Consider the following 26,718-nt stretch of genomic DNA (forward strand, 5'->3'; position numbering starts at 1 on the left):
TGCATACATTTATAATAGATTTATATATAGGCATATGTTTTACATAACACACCTGAATTTTTAAATTGAATTAAATCTCTATTTACACTGAATCAAAATTAATAAAATTACCTTTTCTATTACATACTGTATAAACAGCATCCAAAATTAAAATAATTTATACATTTTGTAAAAGAAAATGATAAATTGGCATGACTTATAGTATTATATTAGCAACATCATTAACAACAATAACGACGGCAGCATCTGTAGAACTTTCTTATTTATAGTTTCAAAAAATCCAGCAACGAGTTGCTTAAATTTCCTGGCAACATTTTTAAACTGCGCGTAGCACCATCTATGACGATATTTTATTTAAAAACTTTCTATATTTTGAATTATTATAAAATGGCAAAAAGCTTAATTTTGAGAGTAGGGATGGGATTTATATTTAAAAAAATTATAAATGCTAATAACGAGTAAAATTGTCATTAAGTCCGACCTTACTCGAGACCCTCTTTATCTCTTCACCACTTGACCTTTAATCACCAAAATTTAATAGCATCAATTCTCTCTAATATACAAACCTCCCTGCAAAATTTCAGAAATTTTAGACGAAAAGCTCAGGAGTTATTAAGCTTCAAAGAGGGTGAATAAAATCGTGCCCCACAACCACTCACTCATTGGCCCACCAGTGGCCAAGCGGTTGCGTTCCTTAAACACTGAGAGTTCGGTCGTGGGTTCGCACTTTACCCGGACGTGGAGTTTTCCGGGTTTTCTCCTCATCTGTAACGTCTGAATAAGAGCCAGTTATCCTTAAAAAGACCTCCCGGAAGTCATCCCCTAGGCAGATCGCCTAAGTGTTGCGTTGCCGTAACTAAACTAACAAACTCATTAACATCCATACGTAAGAAATTACTTCAGAATTTTTTTGCATCCAGGTCCAAAAAATTAAAAATCTTAGGGATGGTCATTTTTTCACCGATCGCCATACTTTCTCTCTAGGGATTGTATACCGGTTTAACGATTTACCGGTTAACCGATAAATTGACAAAAAAACATTCGGTAAACTTACCGGTAAATTTTTGAAATTTACCGGTAATTCTGTAAATGAAAAATTCACACTAGGAATTTTTATGTACAGAATATTGTGTTTATAGATATTTAAAAGGGCTAAAGGGACATTGAAAAAAAAAAAAAAAAAACAGATAAGTGTAAGCAACAATATACCCAATTATTAATTTTATGTGAAATATTTTTTGTTTAATTTTAATTTAAACTTTCTTGGGTTTGAGAGGCACTGTAAATTGTACAGAAAGCTCTAGTTAGCATATGTGATTTGTGCTCTGCCGTTTTTTTGAGATTTTTAAAGGTTTAAAATCTTTACAATCAACGTTTTTGTTAAAGATTAAGTAAATATTTTTTTTTTTTAATATTTAAAAATAATAATACGTAAATATTTCACGTACTTTTTAAATTAATAGCAATTTTGAATACACCACATTATGACAGGACATTAAAGCAATATTATTGCAAAATAACATTAAAATTTGTACCTTAAATAAATTTTTTACTTCTAACAACTGTTTAAAATAATTAAATACAAATATTTATTACAAGATTCTAACATTATGCCTTACGATTGTGCAAAATATGTATTATTCTAACCTTATTTTCGTGGGGAATCCCCATTACTCTCACGAAAAGAACTTTCTTTAATTTTAGATTGTAGAACCCGGTGGAATAGCTTACTAAACATGCTGGAAAGATTTTTATTACTTAAAGATGATGTCCGAAAAAGTCTAGAAACTTAACCTAACCCGGATTATTTTGTACAAAAATTAGATCAAAATTAGGAGATAAGACTTTAAATAATTTAAGTTTCTTGAGAAGTTATTTTTTAAAAAATGGTAATCAGTAAAATGGTATTAGGTACTATATATTATTTCTGTTTTATTTTTATTTTTCTGTATTATTTTATTTATGTTTCTAAAAGTTATTATTATAGTTTGTTTAGAATAACACTTTAATTAATTTTTATATTTTTTATATTCTGTATCTTTGAAATAAAAAATGTGAAATGGAAATCAAAATTACTTATATTTTTTATCACCTTAATTTTATTTTTCAGGAAAAAATTTACCGGTAATTTACTGGTAAACATGTATTTTAATTTTCATTTACCGAATTACCGGTAAATGAAAAAGTCTGTAAATTTACAATCCCTATTTCTCTCTGTTATACTTAAGAGATCCGCAGATCCGGGAAAGTAAAAGTCGAACATATTTAAGTTTTATTGTTAAAATAATTAAAAGCTATACCGTATTCGAATTAAATTAAATTTTAATTTTTCAATTATGTTTGTTTGGGATTTACTCACAACTAAATAAATTAACAGAGAATATTAATTGATTTTATGTTATATAATTTTATCTTGATAACTTTAAATAGAGTGCTCTAACTTTAAAGTCACAAAAGCGCTATACGATATATCTAGATGCAATTTATATAGCTTTATATTTACATTTTAATAATAGTTTATTATACAGTATAGTTCAGTATAAATTACCGGTATACTCTTATGGAATCATACTAATATGATTTTAGATGATGTGCTCTTTTATAAGTGCTAATATTAAACAACTTTTGAAAGAAAGAACAAATGTGGATATATACAAATTCATTTTACTTTGCCACAATTTATTTGCTAATGTTTATCATAAAAAGAACTGAAATAATGATGTTTTATATATCAAAACTATTAATTTAAATCGCCTTTTCTAAGATTAAAACTAAACTGTACTAGACTACAAATATCAATTTTTAATATATTTTTTAATATTTTAATATACCAAACCATTTCTTATTTCTCAAAACAAACCGCATTTGAAGAAAATCACAACGAGTCATCTTAAATCAGCAGAAATTATTTTGTTTACCTAACACGTGATTCAAAAATTATAATAGTAATTTCCTAGAAATCTAAAATATATTTTAAAAAATATTTGTATCGTGTTACAATAAACTGATTAAATTTTGAAAAACATTTAAGTAAACGAAAATCGTTTCGTGTGGACGAAACGATTAATTTAAATTGTAAAATTGTAAAGAAGTTTAAAATTTTAAAGTTAAATTTGTTTATCATAACAGCGGAAGCGTGGTGAGAGGGAGTGACGGAACGTCCGGTGGAGTGAAATGATATCATCGCCTGAGTTTGGAGAATAGAGAACGAGCCATATTACTTTCGGTAGAAAATGTCGGGTGACAGAGCTAAAAATTCCAGGCCTTATTTAGTTTTAAATGTCAGTTATGTAAAAAGCATTCAAGGGATTATTAAGTGTGTCCAACTAGTGAGTTATTTGTTGTTGTTATTATTATGTTAATTATATTATGTTCCTTTATGTAATTTATAAATAGTTATTTAAAGCTTTAAAAGAAAGTATTAGAGTATATACATTCTGATTCTATTGTAGAGGTGTAATTAAAGTGTATTAAAAATGAATTTTATTTAAATGGACTATTTGACAGTTTACTAAATATAATTTTATTGTTTTTTGGTATTCATAGAAGTACTTTTACTTCCATAAAGATGATACTGTATTAAATCAACAAATGACATTTAGATTTTAAATAAACTGGACAACTATAATTTTGAGAGCAATTTATAATAAATTATAGTTTCTCCATTTAAAAGTAATAAGTACTTTTTAAAAATGTTTTAAAATATAATGTGAGATAATTTAATAATTTAAACTTGATGTCAAAAGAAAAAAAAATCGCAAAGCAACAGTATTGAATATCATTAATCATAGTTTAAAAAAAACTGATATTAGTTTTAAATTATTAAATAATCTAATTTTAAATTTATTTTCTTAATAATCTTACAATTAAAAATTATAATTGTCGAATCAATGGAAATTATAATTTTTAAACTGTTTTTGAATGTTCGTGCTAAAGTTTAAAAACTTAACTTTTTAGAAATTAATGATTCCTATAATTTTATTATTTGTAAATTTTATAACTTTTATTGCTCAAATAATCTAAAGAATGTTACACGGATTTTATCTGACTTAATTAAATTAACATAATAATTGGGTAGTATACAATCATATTGAAATAGTATTTCGTGAAATTTTCTAAAAAAAATATTAGTTGAAATAGGCTACAGAAGTTTTAGTATAACGAAAAAAATCTTGTTAGACGGACTTCAACTTTGTTAATTAATATATTTCATTTCCTTATCAGTTTACAAAGTTCCCCCTTTTAAAAAGTTTTGTCTTCTTCTTTTGGTTTAATACAATCTTCTAAATCAAAATTTTTGTTTACTCCTCATTAATTTAGAGTTAGAAAAGACAATTATCTTAACGAAAGAAATTTAAAAACTTCGTTATTATTGATATGCTAATGTGTTACAAAGAATGTTACTTGTTTCATAATACATTCAGCAGGTATCTTTTGATACTAATTGCTAGCTTTTAAATTTAAAAATTTGACACACAAAATCTTTTCGATTATGAAATATCTAAAATTCTATGGCATAAACTCGGAAAATGATTTATCTCTAGCATAATAATCATATATTTGCTACAGTATAGTATTTGCTTAGTTTAACACATGAATGGTATTGTACAGTGCATCTCATGTCTGTAAAGTACTGGTATTTTTTTGTTGTTTTATACAGAAATTGTGAACAAATAAACAATGTCTTTTGCATATGTAATGGCAAATNTCTGTATCTTTGAAATAAAAAATGTGAAATGGAAATCAAAATTACTTATATTTTTTATCACCTTAATTTTATTTTTCAGGAAAAAATTTACCGGTAATTTACTGGTAAACATGTATTTTAATTTTCATTTACCGAATTACCGGTAAATGAAAAAGTCTGTAAATTTACAATCCCTATTTCTCTCTGTTATACTTAAGAGATCCGCAGATCCGGGAAAGTAAAAGTCGAACATATTTAAGTTTTATTGTTAAAATAATTAAAAGCTATACCGTATTCGAATTAAATTAAATTTTAATTTTTCAATTATGTTTGTTTGGGATTTACTCACAACTAAATAAATTAACAGAGAATATTAATTGATTTTATGTTATATAATTTTATCTTGATAACTTTAAATAGAGTGCTCTAACTTTAAAGTCACAAAAGCGCTATACAATATATCTAGATGCAATTCATATAGCTTTATACAGTATTTACATTTTAATAATAGTTTATTATACAGTATAGTTCAGTATAAATTACCGGTATACTCTTATGGAATCATACTAATATGATTTTAGATGATGTGCTCTTTTATAAGTGCTAATATTAAACAACTTTTGAAAGAAAGAACAAATGTGGATATATACAAATTCATTTTACTTTGCCACAATTTATTTGCTAATGTTTATCATAAAAAGAACTGAAATAATGATGTTTTATATATCAAAACTATTAATTTAAATCTCCTTTTCTAAGATTAAAACTAAACTGTACTAGACTACAAATATCAATTTTTAATATATTTTTTAATATTTTAATATACCAAACCATTTCTTATTTCTCAAAACAAACCGCATTTGAAGAAAATCACAACGAGTCATCTTAAATCAGCAGAAATTATTTTGTTTACCTAACACGTGATTCAAAAATTATAATAGTAATTTCCTAGAAATCTAAAATATATTTTAAAAAATATTTGTATCGTGTTACAATAAACTGATTAAATTTTGAAAAACATTTAAGTAAACGAAAATCGTTTCGTGTGGACGAAACGATTAATTTAAATTGTAAAATTGTAAAGAAGTTTAAAATTTTAAAGTTAAATTTGTTTATCATAACAGCGGAAGCGTGGTGAGAGGGAGTGACGGAACGTCCGGTGGAGTGAAATGATATCATCGCCTGAGTTTGGAGAATAGAGAACGAGCCATATTACTTTCGGTAGAAAATGTCGGGTGACAGAGCTAAAAATTCCAGGCCTTATTTAGTTTTAAATGTCAGTTATGTAAAAAGCATTCAAGGGATTATTAAGTGTGTCCAACTAGTGAGTTATTTGTTGTTGTTATTATTATGTTAATTATATTATGTTCCTTTATGTAATTTATAAATAGTTATTTAAAGCTTTAAAAGAAAGTATTAGAGTATATACATTCTGATTCTATTGTAGAGGTGTAATTAAAGTGTATTAAAAATGAATTTTATTTAAATGGACTATTTGACAGTTTACTAAATATAATTTTATTGTTTTTTGGTATTCATAGAAGTACTTTTACTTCCATAAAGATGATACTGTATTAAATCAACAAATGACATTTAGATTTTAAATAAACTGGACAACTATAATTTTGAGAGCAATTTATAATAAATTATAGTTTCTCCATTTAAAAGTAATAAGTACTTTTTAAAAATGTTTTAAAATATAATGTGAGATAATTTAATAATTTAAACTTGATGTCAAAAGAAAAAAAAATCGCAAAGCAACAGTATTGAATATCATTAATCATAGTTTAAAAAAAACTGATATTAGTTTTAAATTATTAAATAATCTAATTTTAAATTTATTTTCTTAATAATCTTACAATTAAAAATTATAATTGTCGAATCAATGGAAATTATAATTTTTAAACTGTTTTTGAATGTTCGTGCTAAAGTTTAAAAACTTAACTTTTTAGAAATTAATGATTCCTATAATTTTATTATTTGTAAATTTTATAACTTTTATTGCTCAAATAATCTAAAGAATGTTACACGGATTTTATCTGACTTAATTAAATTAACATAATAATTGGGTAGTATACAATCATATTGAAATAGTATTTCGTGAAATTTTCTAAAAAAAATATTAGTTGAAATAGGCTACAGAAGTTTTAGTATAACGAAAAAAATCTTGTTAGACGGACTTCAACTTTGTTAATTAATATATTTCATTTCCTTATCAGTTTACAAAGTTCCCCCTTTTAAAAAGTTTTGTCTTCTTCTTTTGGTTTAATACAATCTTCTAAATCAAAATTTTTGTTTACTCCTCATTAATTTAGAGTTAGAAAAGACAATTATCTTAACGAAAGAAATTTAAAAACTTCGTTATTATTGATATGCTAATGTGTTACAAAGAATGTTACTTGTTTCATAATACATTCAGCAGGTATCTTTTGATACTAATTGCTAGCTTTTAAATTTAAAAATTTGACACACAAAATCTTTTCGATTATGAAATATCTAAAATTCTATGGCATAAACTCGGAAAATGATTTATCTCTAGCATAATAATCATATATTTGCTACAGTATAGTATTTGCTTAGTTTAACACATGAATGGTATTGTACAGTGCATCTCATGTCTGTAAAGTACTGGTATTTTTTTGTTGTTTTATACAGAAATTGTGAACAAATAAACAATGTCTTTTGCATATGTAATGGCAAATATATGAAATTATATATATATATATTTCTTTCATTCCCTTCAGTGAAGCAAATTTTGCAGCTTAGTTAACAATAGATTTTATTAATATTCTGAAGAATTCAAAATGGTTTTGTTTTCTAACAAATTCGTGAAAATACAGTTAGTTTGAACTAGATTTTAAAAAGATTCACAAAATATAAATAAGGTTTTTTTCTTAAATACAGGTCATATTATTTTTATAAAGAACACAGGCCTGCAAGTAAAAAACTGCATAGGATTTTTATACATTTTCTTATAGATTTCAACTTGGTAAAAACGAAAAAAATACCAAAAAAAAATCCCATCTCGTCAATTTTTTTTTGTTACACTCAAGTTGTTGTTTGTATCTACCGTAGAATTCTCACATTAATTCTATCAATTATAGCTGGACTTGGCAATAAATAAATAAAAAATGTTAATAGTTGAAGAGAGTAGTGTTAGGGAGAGGTGAGTCAAGTAGTTTTAGCGTTAGGAGGAAGATCGCATGATCATGTAGAAACGGGTTAAAAGTTGACAGTGAGTTTATTACTGGTACTTACAATATTACTGGTGAGGTTGAGCATGTTTCGATATGTTATCTGGGATACTAGGAATAAATATAAACAACCTGCTGTTGGATTAGATCATGTTTCAATAAGCTAAATAAGTTCAGTATCTCTCTGGCCACACTTAGTTTATATCCAGCATTCGAACGCTACTGCGCTTGTATTTTTATTTCTGAATATGGCTCGCAGAGGTTGTGTAATTTCTCCCGACAGCTTCTGTTATGTTTGTGGTGAATACATAGTGAAAAGTCAACATCCCCTTTATCTGATCCCCTCTTTTTTGGAAACAATAGGAGAAAAGGAGAAAGAAGCATGGGACTCTTTCAGGAATATAGTGCATAAGTTTTTGGGGAATATACCCTGACTACAAAACCATTGTATAACGCACACTGGCAGCGTATGAAGCTCAAGGATGCAAGATGAGTTTAAAAGTTCATTTTTTACACTTACTTACTTAGCATAAAGGGGATGAAAATCCAGGCTTACTCAAAGGTATTACCTGGATGAGAAGTGGAAGGAGAAAGCACTAGGGAAGGTGGAGGGGAAAATTAAAGGAGGAAAGGAAAGATGGTGAAGATGGGAGACCCAGTAGCGCCCCGTATCGAGGTATTAATTAAAGAATAAACAAATAATTGCAAAAGAAAAAAAAAAAAAGAGAAATACAGAAAGCGTAAATGCTGCTACACTTAATCAATAAATACACTAATTACATGACGATTTACATGCTGAAATAGATAGAGGCCGCAACAATACATACAGTGAAAAGTATCTTATAATAATTTTATATGCCTTGTTACGATGGTATAGACCATGATACAATGTTGAGACCCCAAAGTACGATACCTTATAATATAAGAGAATACTGATGAGTAATTAGTGTAACAATCAGAGCCCGACAGTGTTAATACATTATAAGCCCAAACAAATAGACGCTTAGCAAATTACCTAATAACAGTAGAAGATACCTTACTTGAACAATGCAGAAACAAGGGTCCTATGGAGAATAAGAACCGTTGCTGACAAATGTTGATTCCAGAGCTTTTGTTTTTATTAAGAAGTTATTTAGTCCTTCAAATATATCTCTGTCTTCGACAAATACTGACAACTTGCAGGGCCAATTGAATCCTTTATTGAGGACAATGCCCTCTAGATTTATTCTGTAGTTTTCGTATTTGCTGCACTCGAAAATTAAATGTTCGGCATTCTGGATGGAATTGTTGCAATCACAAAATGGATGAGTCCGAATGCCAAATCTGTTTAAATACTGTGAGAAGTTACCATGATCAGTTAGTAACTGCGTAATGTGGAAATTAGTATGGAAAAATTTGTTATGGGGCCTCCCAGAGATATTGGGAAGGAACTGGAAGGTCTTCCTTCCGGTTGCTCCATCCTCCCATTCGCGTTGCCAGAGTTGCACTGATGTTTGATGTATTACATTATTGATTATTTTCTTAGGGACTTCCCAATAAGTTGGGGTAGCAGAGGATGCAGCAGCTTGCTTGGCCATTTGATCTACGATGTTATTCCCTTCTATTCCAGAATGCCCTTTCACCCAAGTAAAGGCTACTTTATTATGACAGCTTAACAGTTCCTGCCGGGTGAGATTAGCTAGAATATCATTTCCATTTTTTAGTCTGTGAATGGCCACTTGACTGTCAGAGAAAATTCTTATGTTTTTGTTTCTAATCTTGGTACTGTTGATACATTTCAGGGCTTGAAAGATTGCGTACTGCTCCGCTTGCGTAATAGTACATATACCAAGCTTAAAGCTTGCTTTAAAATTAGTGATATTCTGGTGGTCCATAATAGCAAAAGCCGCTCCTGTCCAGCAGTCACTTTTGGAGCCGTCGGTGTACACATTAAAATTCAAGGTTATACTGTCGTTGAAGTCTATCAGTGAAATGTCACCTGCCGTATTAGGGTGAACATCAAGAAATTTGACTTTACTACTCATGGTCGTAACAAAGTGTTTTAAGTTGTACTCATTTAGGTTAGGAAATAACCCGATTTGTAAATATTTATATAGATCGCTGTCTGGATTATCTATGGTGCCCCCATTGTTAAGATTCCACTTCCACATCTCCTCTTTTGCTCTTATATAAAGTGGTAGAACCCCGGAGATGACCTGCAATGCTTCTGTAGGTGCAGTTCTATAGGATCTACACTTTCTAATCAGGGAAAATCTTTGAGCCTTATTAAGCTTCTTCCTTGCTCTAACATTATCCACTGCTTCCGCCCAAAATGGAGCTCCATATAGAATAATCGTCTCTATACATGCCTTGTATATAATTTTTATTGCTTTTTCTCCTAACCCCCATTTCCTGCTGCATATGCTTTGTAGTGCATGAGAGATCCTTATTGCCTTGTCTGAGATCTTACTCTGATGCGTAGCCCATTTCATATTTTGGTCAAAGTTAATGTTTAAATATTTCAAGCTGTTGGTATTTTTTTATCTTTTGTTTATTGATAAGAATTTTCAGGGGTTTTTTAAGTTGGGTACCTTTGGTTAATACCATTGCATCACACTTACTGTAGTTGATTTGTAATTTATTTGTTATGTACCAATTGCTCACTTTTTCCAGAATATCATTAGCGTCCTTTTGTAATGTTTTGTTGTTTTTATTTGATACCATTATTAGAGTATCATCTGCGTACCCCTGTATTTTAAAATTACTTGGATGTTCGTCTTCCTCATTTATTTTCAAGAGCCCATCATACGCGATGTTCCACAAGCCAGGGCCCGAACGGGACCCCTGGGGGCAGCCTTTAGATAGGTTCCTGATAATATTTTCTCCAAAATCAAAAGTGCCAGCTGTTCTGTTATCTAAGTAGTTTAGAAGAATGTTATATAAGTTCTTAGGGCATTTAAATAACTGGAGTTGCTTCATTAATGCTGGCCACCATAGGGTATTAAAGGCATTTTTAAAATCTATAGATATAAGTAAACAATGCTCGTTCCTTCTCCATGATTCATTTATATATTTATTAACTTGACCAATTGCATGGTATGTTGATTTACCTTTGATGAAGCCGTATTGCTTCTTATGAAGACTATTGTTGATGTTTAAATGGTGATTTATCCTATTAATAATCAAACCGTCTAGGACTTTCCCTGGAACCGAGAGAAGACTAATAGGTCTGAGTTGATCTGCCCTTGCTATGTATTGGATATCACCTTTAGGTATAAATTTGACATTTGCTGTCTTCCATTTTTTGGGAAAGGTCCCTGTTTGTAGGCATAAGTTATAGATATAGACCAAAGCAGTAGGCACAGCATTAAAAGCATGTTTTAGCATTTTTGGGGTGACCCCATCAAGCCCCGGTGACTTCTTATACTTTAAGGTCTTAATAGCCCTACTGATTTCACTGTAAGTGAATAATACATCATCAGGTGTGTTAGGTAATATCTTCATTGAACTCCGGATTTTCTTTTGTTCTTGGCTATCCAGCGATTCTTTATCATCCGGGAAATGAACATCCATGATGTATTCCATTGTTTCCTTGTATGTCTTGGTTTTTTCACCATTTTCTTTGATTATGTTTACTGGAATACTGATGTGAGTAGCAGGGGGTCACCGGGTCGAACCCTAATGACCGCTTAATCTGCACGGGTCGGGAAGACCCGCTCTCGGTTGTCGGATGGCTTGTTTTGTCGGATGACACCAATATGTGCAAACCGAGGGGATAGGATAAGAGTTTCTCCCACTTACCGGCGCGCTGTCAGAGAGTGGCTATAGGAGGGCAAAAGGAGTGGGAGGCGTAACGAAGTCATGATGAGATGTTGATAGTACTTATCAAGAGTCATTAAATTAGGAGTAACATATTTAATATAAACTTAAAAATAAAAACAAATATATTAAAATTACACTTTAATTCTAAACAATATGAAAGTGATAATCATAATAAATTCCGAGTCGCGACAATATCGAACTACCGATGTCCGTCTATTTCGTAAGTGAGACCATCAAAGGTCTTCGACACAAAATAATTCTAAGTCCTATCCAAAGGAACAGATAAATAAATTCAAAGTTCCGAGTATATCGACAGACAATATTTTCTAAGTCCCGAGTATACCGAGAGAGAGTGAAGTAAAAATAATCTAAGTATTTACCTCTATAGGTCGGCGATCAGAAACCTTGAAGTCCTTCCAGAGTAGACGCTTGTAGTCTTCTTTCTTCGTTGATCGCGTCCTCCGATGATCGCCTCGAGATCTTCGATCATTCCCCTTTTATACCTTTTTAGCGTGGGAAATCTCGGGGATTCTTCTGACGCAAACTGTCACTTCTCCCGATTTCTGACAGTCTCCCCCGTCATGGGTGACGACAATGCAGACATCGCTTGACCAATTAATGTTAAAGTCGTCACCACCTGGGGAGATGACTGACCATTTTTGGTAATGTTCTCACCGTAAGGGTGCCCTTGTAGGTGACCTCTTGATCTACTCTCCATACAGGAACACCCATCCGTCTCCGTCCACCAGACACTTGCAGGATACTACTCTATTACAAGGTGTCTGCGGTGTGACCAATTAGCAAAACAAACAAATGTCCCGGGGAGAGGGGATTTCTTCCGCGGTCGCCTCGGACGACTTCGTCCTAGGGATGACCTTCTTGACGGACGAATTATGCAGTTCACTATCTGGGGTCTATTCCTCGGACATTAGGGTGAGAATGGGAGAAACAACGAAAATGATGATGAAAGAAATATAACTTGTTACGTATTTAATAAAAATTCTCTTAAAAGAGTCGGATTTTCACATGACTCCCCACTTTTCTAAAAATCGCACACCCTTGGTGTGATTTTTCTTTCTTCTGTTGGGAGAGATGAAGTTGACTATTGATATGATGGAGATCTTCATGTTGATCGACGAGTTATATTTTTGAAGTTCTCAAAGAGATATATTCTTGGTATTTTCTATCTTCGTTCCATTATGCACCATTAAAATTCCCTTTTGTCTTTCTATGCCTGTGCTCGACGTCAATTTATAAGTCAAAACTCGAAAGGCAAAACTCCAGATTTGAAACTTCATAAATCTCTGTTCGCCTTACCAGGGGGGGAAATTTCGCATCTCCGTTATATAGAGAAATTCTGTGTGTATAAACAAAGGGGAGAAAAAAAATTTTTTCGAGGTAATACACGAAAAATCTCTCTCTCTCTCTCGATCTATCTCAAGCCTGAACATATTATCAGCATTGACAAAACTTACAAAAAAAAACAACAAAATTAATATTACGCGAAGAAAAGAAAAAAAAATATAATAATAATAANAATTTTCGCAGCTTTAACGGATCACCCTAGTTAATCTGCAGATTAGCTAGGTAATGTACACATTAACGGATTTCGAGCTTTAGCGGTAACATATATATTTATACCGACATACCCAGAAATTTCTTTGTGATGTCTCACTTACTACAGTACAATCACACAGATGTACTGTACTGTACAGTACAGTGTTACTCGCATTTTTAACACATTAAAGTAAATGATCAGAAAATTATTGAACATTTATTAGATAATTTATATTTCAAAATTCGAAAAATAGTATAAATTAAAATAAATTATACGTGAACATATAATTCACACTGGATAATTAAAATTATAAGGTAAAAAGATATTTGAGTTTCTTGGTGAGCCCTGACTTTCGTCCTCTCCTGGTTGCATCAGTGTATAATTTCTCTAAAGGAAAAAGTTAACATATTATATATTAGATTCTTAATATATAAAGAATTATTTATTTAAGCTTTTTACAAAATATCTCGCTCAATATTGTCTTTGGTCTCGAACGTTTATTGCGTAATTTCTTTTATCGCTTCAGAACACCAATCTGTCCAATAACATGAGAATAACGAGCCATATAATATTAAATGTCTTTAATTGACTAACGACGATTAAACAAGATAAAACTTTTAATGAATATTTAAATTAAAAGTAAACATAAAGGAATGTACCAATATGAAAAAGTAAAATTAAAACTAAATTAATTCAATCTATAAATCAAACTCTACGGAAATATCGGACTACGGTTATAGATCATTTATGAAACTAAGAGCTTATCTAGATGATTGATTGATATGATTGATCCTGGATAGGGCTTTCTGATAAAGATGACAAATTGTTAATTTTCCTCCATTCCAATGCTGCATTTTATTGCCGAAACAAATGCTGCTTGTTAAAATTTTTGAATTTATAAATATGTGAAATTTTTTAAATCAATTCAGTCGTAATAAATTTGATTTTTATCTATAGTTATAATTGCATCTAGTTACGTTTTATAGATTTGGGATCTTAAATATAAAATTTGGGAATAGAATTTAAATTTTGTAGGAATTAAATATGCTACACATAAGATTTTTCATTTTAGAACTTTTAAAATTTATTTCATAATCATTGGATAATTAAATATTAATGCCTAAACTGTTTGTAAAGAATGCAATATTTCAAATTATTTTGATGATAGCTATATTGAGTCGTTGGAATTTTGTTCTTAAATATTTAGTAGATACTGATTATGCAAATGTGAGAGAAAAATTTACACAACTTAAATTTATTAATGTGCTTGATTTACGTTTTAAAATGGAAGAACTATATTATAATAAGAAATTTATCGAAGGAAGTACAGGAGTTGAAAAATATTTAAGATATTGTCTTTTAATTTCTGAAGAAAATATCAATAGAATTAATCTTTTTGGAATAATTTATGATCATAATGAATTAGAGAAATATGATCTTGTTTACTAAATGTGAATTATTTCCTTTCGTTTTTATTGAAAGCATTAAAACTCAATATCGACACTAAGAAAGCAATACTTGGTTAGTCGAACAATTATCTGTTATATATTCGTATTATATAATCTTTTTTAGTAAAAATGATGTGCAGCATTGTTTTGAATTATGATACGAATGTGTGATTATTATACAGGGTTCGTAGGAAAGTCCGCATATCCCCTATAACTTTTAAACTACCCTGTCGTGTGCAACGGAAGTAATTGGCTTCTATAGGAAAGTGACCATGCACAAGCCATTGAACGTGATTTTAGTGGCCCAATGGCGAAATGACAAAATATGGAGCTAAAAGAAAACTAACTCGAAAACCAACAGAGTAGGCAAGAAGTTCATTTAAAAAATGAAAGTGTGTTGTTTAATTAGTACAAAACGATGTTTGGTTCAGCTTGCAGGAAAGACTGACATTTTTGCAAAATGTAACAAAGACGTAACGCAAAGTTCGTGCACTATAGGTGCAACTAATCTACCAAGTAATCTACTGTACAATGAGTTCAAAGTGTGCACTATCAGCGACGATACATTTCTGGATTCGGGACAGAATCTCATCTCGAACAAAATGCAGCATTGCATGAGTTACAGAATTTACAGGCGTTGATGATGCGTTCCATTAAATCTGTCACAGTGGAAGGTTCTGTAGCATACATTTGATCTTTCAGGTATCCCCAAAATCCAAATTAGAATAATGCTTTGGTATCTCGTGTAACTGCTTTCCTGTTGCAGCCGGAAATCTCTTTTCCGCCGACGCTTTCTTTTCTGCTCTTCCCTGTAAGCGGAAACCAAGTATAGTTTTATACTAATTAAACAACGCTCTCATTTTGTAATTGGATTTTTTCTCTATTTCTGTTGGTTTCCGAGTTAGTTTTCTTTAGTTCCGTATTTCATTACTAGGGGCACTAAAATCACTTTCAATGGACTGTGCATGGCCATTTTCCTATAGATGCCAATTACTTCCATAACGCTACCACAGGTAGTTAATAAGGTAAGTTCCTAAGAACCCTGTAAACTGCATTGTCTTATTGCATCAATGATGATATAATAAATTTTGTTGTAATCTTTGTTGTAAGGTGGAACTGATAAAAAGCCTTGTTATGCTCCATCCTACATTGTAAGACTGCTTACATTTTGAATTTATAAATGTCATTAGCTTAAATAAGTAAAACCCATAGCAAATTCTAATGTTTAGTAGGTACGTGTATGCGATTATTATTATAGTCTATTAATTTTGGTCATTTTTTTTTACTTTAAACTTTCGTAGAATAAACAAATAACAACCATATAAAAGAAAATATTAGAACGAAAGGTAACGAAAGTTAAGCCAGTGCCCTAATGTACGGGCGCCTCGCCTGTACATTAGGGCACTTGGAATACGTGTCCTTTTCCGTCTGGGTTGCTCTTTTTCTAAAGAGTCCCGAATTTATTAACAAACATAAAATTCATGACTCTTCCTATTCTGCACATATAAAATAAACTTATGAACGACATTTGTCCATTGTCTCATGCAGCTTCGTCGTATGTTGACCAAAACATGACCTTGAAAACAAGGAACCCTTCTTCCTTTTCAAGTCCAAATTAGCCCCAATTGCAATTGCAGACACACCGTGTGGGAGTGACGTTAAGGGTCCTTTACATACAACAGTGACGTGCCGGCACAGTGATGAATATTTACACACAACAATGACGTGACCGTGATGTCGGTGAGTGGTCGTGGACTTTTCTGAGGATGAATTGGCTATGATAGCTATGTGTTTGGATGAAGAATAAAGAAATGCAATCAAGAAAGCGCCGCAAGTGGGTACATCAAGCATGGACCAAAAAACATCAACAGAAGGGGGTTTCATACTCTTTATAAAAAAATTAATAAATGACGAATCTATATTTTGAATATTTTCGAATGTCCTAATATGCATTTCATATTTTATTAAACAAAACAAAAATATTTTGTACTCAATGTCAATGTATTTCGAATGAGATAAATCAAATAGAAGAGGATGTAGATGCACGATTTCAATTAAACATTCGTCATCCATTAGAAAACAAAATTTGCCGTCAGTGAAAATATAGTTCCGGCCAAATCTACTTTCACGGTACGGTCAGGCTACTGTGACGAACGAGTCTGGACAAGGTGGGTTAAAACTAGATCAACGATTTCCCACCGGCAAAAAAATCACTGAATTGCACGGTCACTGTTGTGTGTAAATGGACCCTAAATCATAGTATGCCGCTTCTTGCATAATGTATGGTGATTTTTTTTTCTGTAGCTCGTGGCCTCTTTTCTATAGGCTGCGGGTGTTGGTGTAAGCCCACAGCTCCTTGGAGACTCGAAAACGAATCCGGACAGGTCGAAAAACTAGAAACTTTTCGGGGTGGTCCGTCCCAATTTCAACATTTAGGTCCAGTCTCTCTCTACCTGGCCTCCCAATTGCTGGAATACTCACGATGGGCTTGATTAAAAGGTCGTCTTAGTGCTCATAGGCGAAGAGTGTGAACACTAACATTTTTATTCTGAATATTCATTTTTAACTGCTGATTCGACACTTCGAGCAGTTATATAGCAACAGTAATAATTATCTCTTTTGCTAAAAACCTGTAAATTATTCATTTTCATTTCTATTATAGGGTACTTTTTATGAAATTTTTATTAGATTCATTTGAACATTCGTTTATAATAATTAAAGTATTTTTTATGAAGCTAATGGTATGATCATTTTTATTCATAATTGTTTCAATTTTTCAGTAATTTATTTTCTTGAATTATTCTTTAACGAGACACTGAAATTAATACAAATTCCTGTTATAGTTCTTATTCATATTTAATAAATAGCCATAAAAATACATTTAACTTTATAATAAAATCAAAAGAAAATAATAAATCAAATTCTATTTTTCATAATTTTGGTAAAGATGAGTTGTTGACCATTCACATTTTATAAGACTTTTTTAAATACTGTATACATCATAATAGCTTCTAAAGATATTTAATACAAACTTTGTCATTGAAAGGAGGACTTTATGACAACTATATATATATTTTTTCAGTTTTTAGGATTATTATGCTTGGGCCTTATATTATACTACTGCACTCGGGATCGTTTTGGTGTAGCGGAATATCAAGGATTTAAAGGATCATTATCTGAAACCTATTTTTTCCTGGTAACATTCAGTTGTTTACATGGTACTGCGACTCTGTTAATTTCTTACGTGATATCCTTATCAACTGCAACAGTTTTGCCGAAAACTACAACTGTAAGTGTCAGAATTTAAGTGTTAAACAATGCATTATATATTAACTAACCTATATTGAGTTATATGGTAATTTTAGTGTTTAATTATGCATACTGACATTACTAAATTATAAATGTCATAACATACGACTATATAGAATATTAGGAAATATATTTAAAATGATATTTTATAATTAGGAGCTGATTTATCATGGATTTGCTTCCGTTTTTTATTTGACAAGTAGCTTGGCTCTAATGATAACAATAATACAGAGAAATAGTAAACTGGTATTATATCGGGAAAGAGGTTATGCTGGACTTATAACTGCTTCGGTAAGTATCTGAATGTTGTAAAAATAAAAATTTTAAAGAAATTATTTATTAAAAAAAATATATTTTACGAAACGCTTAATAATAAACACAATGCGTGAACGCTAATGGAAGATGAAATTAATAATGCTTCATTTTTTTGTAAGAGGAGTTATTAATTTCATTTCCAGAAAAGCTTCGTATAGAAATATATTGATCTTTAATAGACAAAAGTGAAGCTTAAGTAATTTTAAATCTTCAAATATAACATATGAAGCGATTCTGACATTTTAATTATATATATATATAGGCCTATATAAAATTAATATAGCATGTGCAGCTTTTGTGAATATGCAACACAGTATATGTCTAGAAAATAAATATTCGTATTGCAGTTATGCACATGAGTCATTGCTAATATTGATTTTGTGCAATAACGTTGTTCAGTAACTAACATTTTAATACGTTTTTTTTCAATTTTAACGTATGTCATACACTCTCGATTTAAAGAACTTGCGTAAATAAATCAAAAGCATGCAACGTCCGGTAATCCGCACCATTGGTCCCGTATAAGCCGGATTAACGAACTTCTACTATAGTTCAGTTTAATCTCTACATCGGTTCAATATATTTTTATTTATATTTAATACTAAAAAACAAACAAAATGCGTAAGAAATTTCTCAAATTCATTAATACTATACGCGAATTAATGATGTAATTTGCTATTATTTCTTTAATTTTATAGTTGTTTCCTATTAGTTTGCACATAAACCGAAAAAAAATTTTTTTCTGTTTCTGACGTTTTGTAATATTTAGTTCTATTACATTATACTTTCTAATACAGTCGATCCCAGAAATCTAATACACTTAGATTTTACAAATACGTGTGCTGGGCTGTGAACGGCTCACGTATTTGTAAAATCTAAGTGACTCGTACAACATGGAATTCATATAAAACGGAATTATCAACAGTGTTATAGGGGGGTCGGCTGTATTTTTCATAGTTATGGAATAAAAATAAAAACCGAATATGCAAACTTTCTATAAAAAAAACCAAGCAGACTAGATATATGTTGTAAATAATTTAGTTTTAAAGCAATACTTTTTCAATGAATTTTTTTTACTGATATATTTATAGTAAAATTTCAATTTTTATTTCAGGTATTTGGTTTAATAAACACGGGCCTTTACGTGACCAGTTTTATGTATTCCTACATAATGTTTAAAGGCACATAAGTCTTAATATATTTGTTCTAATTATATATATTCGTTATTATGCAATCTTTGTTAGTGTCGTCGTCATATAATTTATATTCCTATTTTATGTTGTGTTTTTATAAAATTTCTATATTTTATTCGTTTTGTATTATAAAGTTAATAAAATTATTCCATGATAGTTTACTGGCAAAATACCTTTTTAATGCACCATAAACTCTCAATGCTGCTTCAATGCAAAAAGTGTGTACATACCGGAAAGGAGTCATCTGTATGGCACGTCACCAAATCACGTGAGAGTGATGGGGAAAAAATATCCTGGGACCGATTTTTTTAGTTTTAGAGACAAGAGTTTCGAACGAGAGAATCAGTAGGGTTGAGGAAGAGCGAAGATGCCAACAGTTGTAGTAACTCGACCACAAACGCAAGTTCCTCAAAGTGGATGCTGTTCCTGCTTACATACAGCATTCCTATCGGAACGGGTTGGAGTTTGCAAGCTTGCAGAAGTTGTAAGTACAGTACATACTTATAACAATCTATATATTGTCTTTGTTCTCTACATATTTCGGTAAAAGCGTTTAATTTTAATTATAAAGAATTGTTTCAATAATTTTTAACAATTTATATATTTTATTATCGTTGTCTAATTTCTTAACTCTAATACATTGTTGGATAAAATGCTTTGTAAAGTTATAAATGATCAATACATAAAAGTAAAGGTTTGTTCAGAACGTGCCATTAATGTACGACGATACAAGCAAGATTCAGTGCCATTTGACAAAAATAACTTTATTTCTCCGAGGTCGACAGCCAGACGTCTGTTAAGATTACGTTGCAGACCTTCAAAAAACTCAAAGGTTTTTGACCTGGCCATCCTAAAATATTAATGAAACAATACAATTTTAAACAAAACATTTAAAAAATTGTTAACTTTTGTAAAATGTCTGCTTGCTCTTAAAATTTATTATTTAATTTTAATTCCTATGACTTACATTTCTGTGTAAAATGTAAATCTTGTTTTTTATATATTTTTAAAAACTTTTATGTGTATCTATTGTAAATAAAAGGATTAATTTTACTTAAAAATTAATTACCATTTTATTAAAATATTTATTTTCATTTAGAATAGATACTCCTTTTTTACCGTTGATCCTTCCGAAATTAATTTACCGATCCTTTTTTTACACTGACACAATAAGAATAAATTCCAAATAGAACGGAATAAAACATCAAATAAGAAGAATTAGCCATTAAAATTCAAAAGTGAATTTTACTCTACTAAAATTTTTAAACATTAAATACAATAATAAAATATAATGAAAAATAAATTTTTTTTCCACCAGCATCAGGTTGGGAACCTCTGATTTAGAATGTTTTATAATAACTTTTATACAATTTTACTACGATTTATAATTCATTTTGATTTTTTTAAACGAATTATCTATTTATACTTTATAAAAATATTTCTGTATTCGGAAGTTCATACTTGGCTCACGTGCTGCATTTTTTTTAATTAATGAATAATTAAACTCCTTAGTTTAACTTGGTCTTCAAATTTCAAAATATTTGAACGACTGGTAAATCTACGTTCTTAATTCAAACATTTTTCATAGTTTTATTTTTAATTTTTCATTTTTATAAAATATTTTTTCTAACTGTGTGAAATGCTTTTCTTTTTTATCATTTTATGAAAAGATCCTTTTCCTTTTTACAATTAAATTTTAATGTAGGCTATTTTATCAAAAATATAAAATGTCTCGTTATTGCTCTTAAATCAGTTATTTTGAGGCATTCCCTGCATGTTTAGATAAATTTTCTTTACTTATTACCGTAATAGCAATAAGTAATACTTCTTATATTACTTATTGTTTCCCCCCACATTTGAACGCATTGAAAGATCTGCAAAACTATTGATAGAAAGAATTTCAATTTTTATAAAATTGGCCCAAAGAATTCCTTCCTTTTTAAGCTATTATTTTAAATTAGCGGTTTGCTTCTGTGTGTTTCCAGCATAATTCGATTATTTTAATTATATAATCAGGATTTTAAAGCATAGTTAAAAGAAACTTTAAATTACAATATTGGAAAAGAATAATAATCGTGGAAATGATTGGGTATTAATACTTAAGCAACGCGCTGGATCAAAAGTTTGCTTTCAGTCTGCAAACTGTTTTCTATTAGTTGAGAGCGTAAACGATTGATATGCGCTATGATTGAGATGAATTAGTAATAGGAATTAAACGCATTCTGAGGAATCAATTTATGCATATCGTATCGAAAAGTAAGTAGTTTTTTTAAGCAAAAATACTTGGTTCTGCCTGTATATTTTAGGAAAATAAACGCGCATTACTACGTACAGTACCTTCTCAACGTTTCGCGGATGTTCTAGAATTTGTCTGAAGACCCCAGTTTGAGAAACGCTGCACTAAATGATGATATATTCATTGTAATAATTAAGAATATATATAAAAATTACGATCATTTTGATAAAATTAATTTAATACTTCGTAAATGTTAATTTTAAGTTCTCTTCCTTCTGTACAGATGTGTCCGAACTTTTCTTCTAGTGGCCCAATATTTTTCTTTTTTTAAATGATGTGTCTGTTTAAGAATACAGAAGTCATCGCTTTAACGTAAACCTGATGCGATTTAAGTCACAGCAATAACATCTTAAAATAAATACGATGTTTTTAACTTGACTAAACGTATAGGAATTAGTTATGACCTACTTTCAGTCATTTTTACGAGATTTTTTAATATATAATGAATTTAGTGTTTCAAAATTGTCATTTCTACAATAATTTCAGGAAATAACTTTGTGTACGAAGTAAAATATAACAAATCAAAATGCAAAAATATATTTGGTCATTACTACTATTATATTGTTCAAAAATATCTGCATAGATAATTTAAAATTTAGAGCATTTACATTTTTATCGGGCTTAGTAAACTAAGTATTCAGATTCAATTATTTTTACAATTAAATTCCACTTTACATAAATCTTGAAGTTTATTTCAAAAACAACTTTACAAATATAAATACTATTTTTTAAAAATAATAACCAATTTATATGAATCTTTTAAATTTAAATTATTTGTTTTGATCTAAGAACAATGTTGAAATGTATTAATTATCGATCATCTATGAATTCCTAGATTATAACATTTATCAATTCGATTAATTAGAAAATGATCGAAATTTGAATTTTTATTAATTTTTCCACAATTAAATTTAAAATCTTTGTCATTATATTTAATATATATTATTTTTGTTATCGTACAACAAAACAATTTTTTTTTTATATAACAGACAGATTAAATTTAGATTAGGTAAATATCTTTTATTAAATTGTTACATAATCTGTATTAAATTATAAAATGTTCAAAATTTCATCTAAAATCAGTTTATTAGCGAGGTTGTGGCCGAAGTTTTAAACGCGAAAACGTTTCCTGTAAGCCTAGAAGTTTCACAATGGTCGAGCATGATTCCACTATCCAAACACAATTGTCAAACTTCTAGTCTTACAGGAAAGCGGCGCCGAACATCGACGTACACGTTTTAGGGTTTAAAACTTCGGCCTGAACCTCTCTGTTATCAAGGTAAATAAAGTTTTTTCTTAATCAGAAAGTTATATAAGTTTTATAAGATCATGAATATTTTTATGGTCGTAGTAATTTAGCTGAATAGCTTTCTGAAATTTATTACAATCCATCTTCTTTCTGTTCATTTCCCATAAAGATCACGAAAGTCCAGATCAGAGTCAAGTTCGGTTTCCTTGTATCAGAAATAAAACATTTTTCAACGGATCGTGTCTCCAATTTTTAAAGGACTTTTGATTTTATTGCATTAAGATTTGCATGTGAAATTCTTTTAGGACCACAAAGTCTCTCGCGTGATAATAGATGTTCACGAATGAATTCTTAATTCACAACGCAGTCTAGAAGGATCTCATCAAAATATATTAAATCAAACACTTTTGAAAATATTTTATATTTGAATCAGTATAGTCAACTTACACTGTGTTTAATAAGCGAATTTTATATGCTTTGTTTCATTTGAAAGTTTATAATGGTTCTTGTTTTCTTGCTTTTCTGAAAAAAGTTACTTATAATTTTATGATTTAGGTGTCTATTTTTATATTTTTTAGTGCTTCAACTAAAGTGATAAAATTATTCGTTTATTGATCAGATTTTCTTTTTTTTTTTTAAATCTTTCCTATATTTACAAAATTTAGTTCGAGAATCAAATAAGTGTTAACAGATCCTTTAACAAAATAACTGAATACGGCAAGCCTTTGATTTAACGGGCGAAAAATTTGTTCTAAAAGAAATATTTGAAAATTTTTAATCTCAAAATTAAAGCGCTCTAAAAGGTTGAGTGGGTCAACGAATATAAATTACTCAATGTGCTATATACTACCATAATAATTTATTCATACTTATTCATTATAATGTCATTTTAATACATCCTGTACATTGTAAGTCTGTTATTGATACACGTTTTTAAAATACACCCAGTTTAAAGGACCTTCAAATAGGGCGGATCTAACGGCAATAGTGGACATCCTTTCCCCAATTATAGTTCGTTAAATCGGGGAACCTATTATACTTCATCTTCCATTAAATCATCTTAATTCAATCCGTGCAATTCGTTTTTAACGATTAAGATTTTAACAAATACTGTATTTTGTTTTCTTAAAAAATTTCAAAAATACTGTTGAAATAGCACACTTTCGTTTTGCATATTGTAAACATGCATTATAAATTTGAAATTTAATAATTTTTTTTAATATCACGGAAATAAAATCTAAGCCAAAGTACTCTGAATTGCGTTGGAAAACATTGCCTTAATGACTTTCAAAGTGGTTTCTATGGACCCCTGGGGTCCTTGAAACCGCTGATGGGGCATGTGGCAAATTAAAATTAATTTGGAAGTTTGTGGACAACGTCAGGGGGTCCGCAAAAGTAAAATGATCATGACCCATTTTCATTATAATGAAAGTTAAAAATAGTGGTAAATAAATTGGTAGTCATTGTTCAACTATACCATATCTATCATAAAGCAATGTTTCTTAACGGGGGCCGCGGCCTCCTGAGGGTCCATAAGAAATTTNCTAGAATATCATTTCCATTTTTTAGTCTGTGAATGGCCACTTGACTGTCAGAGAAAATTCTTATGTTTTTGTTTCTAATCTTGGTACTGTTGATACATTTCAGGGCTTGAAAGATTGCGTACTGCTCCGCTTGCGTAATAGTACATATACCAAGCTTAAAGCTTGCTTTAAAATTAGTGATATTCTGGTGGTCCATAATAGCAAAAGCCGCTCCTGTCCGGCAGTCACTTTTGGAGCCGTCGGTGTACACATTTAAATTCGAGGTTATACTGTCGTTGAAGTCTATCAGTGAAATGTCACCTGCCGTATTAGGGTGAACATCAAGAAATTTGACTTTACTACTCATGGTCGTAACAAAGTGTTTTAAGTTGTACTCATTTAGGTTAGGAAATAGCCCGATTTGTAAATATTTATATAAATCGCTGTCTGGATTATCTATGGTGCCCCCGTTGTTAAGGTTCCACTTCCACATCTCCTCTTTTGCTCTTATATAAAGTGGTAGAACCCCGGAGATGACCTGCAATGCTGCTGTAGGTGCAGTTCTATAGGATCTACACATTCTAATGAGGGAAAATCTTTGAGCCTTATTAAGCTTCTTCCTTGCTCTAACGTTATCCACTGCTTCCGCCCAAAATGGAGCTCCATATAGAATAATCGTCTCTATACATGCCTTGTATATAATTTTTACACTCCCATATTGACTATTTTCCCGAAAACTTGGGAGTCTACAGTGAAGAACAGGGTGAAAGATTTCACCAGGATGTCCGTGATATCGAGAGAGATGTTACCAAGGAAAATGGGATGTCAACATGTTAGCTGACTACTGTTGGATGCTCAATCGAGAAACAAGAGAAGGAAATCAGAAACAAGTTCGGAGAAGCATCAAAGAGAAGAAGAAAAGGTGTCATAAGAAAAAAAGAGTAGACCTAAAATTGTATATAAGTATCAGAAACAATTTTTTGATTAGTTGTAAGAAAATATAATATGGTTCATTATAGTTCACTGTAATAAATAAAGAGTTTTTATCAAAAATTTGTTTTTATTTTGCAAAAAAACCTATACGTGATGGGATGTTATGAAAGTCATTTTTAGAATCTATGATCTTTAAAACATATAATTCAGCAAAAATATCCCATGCAGCTGAAAAAAAATTTTTTGCAGACCTGTGGAATCATTTATCTATTTATTAATGTGGTTTTTGAGACTGTTAATCAGCATTCAATTCAAATACTTTAAGTTCCCCGATGAACAAATTTTTTATGAAGAGAAATAAAAATGTTTTATTACACGGGTAATTTATTCTTCATTTAAAATCGATGTAACAACGTTCAAATGATTTTTACCTGTGTATGTTTGGTAAAAAATTGCTTTCATTCAAAAAATTTTTAAAATTTTCCTTTTTTATATCTATCATACACATACAGTTCTTGTTTTACAAGATAAATTATTAAGTTTTGTGAGAAAGGTACGAAATCTTTAATCTTATTACAATCCCTGCGATTACCATTACAGATTAAAAAGATTTATCACCAGAAAAATTGAAAAACAAACTAATTAATACTCCGTATAAAATTTAAATAAACAACAAAATCGTTGAACAAGTAGAAATTGACCCGAAACAACCTGTTCAGAAGTAAGCATTTACATGCTGTAATCAGGATACGTTCGTACTGTACAATCCAAAGAATATTAACAATAGCAAATTATATTATTCTCAGTTAATCGCAATTCGATAAGTTTTAAATTCTTACTTATTAAAATAATTTAAACCGTATATATGTTACCGCTAAAGCTCGAAATCCGTTAATGTGTACATTACCTAGCTAATCTGCAGATTAACTAGGGTGATCCGTTAAAGCTGCGAAAATTATTCCATTTCTCAAATTACCTAGGTAATCTGCGAATTACCTACTAGGCACTCGGTAAAGTGAAAATAAGATCTTTGCTGGAACAACAGCAACGTTTCTTTCTGTACGCTTAAATTAACATAATGTTATTTATTTAATTTTCAATATCTAAAGAATAAAGTTAATACAATCAAACAATCAACAAATTAGTTGATTGAATCAATCATCAATCAATTAAAAAAACTTTAATACAAAAATCAAACGGTTTAAAATATTA

General features: G+C 30.0%; 2 protein-coding genes across 2 annotated transcripts in view; both read left to right on the top strand.

Annotated features, from left to right (window-relative positions):
* The first annotated feature begins 5,833 nt into the window (after positions 1-5,833).
* On the top strand, positions 5,834-20,459 carry LOC111613083. Its single transcript, XM_023354390.1, has 4 exons — positions 5,834-6,011; positions 17,771-17,977; positions 18,154-18,288; positions 19,427-20,459. Exons 1-4 carry the CDS (start codon positions 5,916-5,918, stop codon positions 19,499-19,501), a joined length of 513 nt encoding a protein of 170 aa, XP_023210158.1. The 5' UTR covers positions 5,834-5,915; the 3' UTR covers positions 19,502-20,459.
* LOC111613085 (protein singles bar-like) overlaps positions 19,873-26,718 on the top strand; it is a 12,263-nt gene continuing 5,417 nt past the window's right edge. Inside the window, exon 1 of the mRNA XM_023354394.1 lies at positions 19,873-19,989. Coding sequence (XP_023210162.1) covers positions 19,873-19,989 — 117 coding nt within the window. The remainder of the gene's footprint in view (positions 19,990-26,718) is intronic.

This window comes from Centruroides sculpturatus, unplaced genomic scaffold (genome assembly GCF_000671375.1).
Source record: "Centruroides sculpturatus isolate CEXI.00-Female unplaced genomic scaffold, Cexi_2.0 scaffold1697, whole genome shotgun sequence".
Lineage (NCBI taxonomy): Eukaryota > Metazoa > Arthropoda > Arachnida > Scorpiones > Buthidae > Centruroides > Centruroides sculpturatus.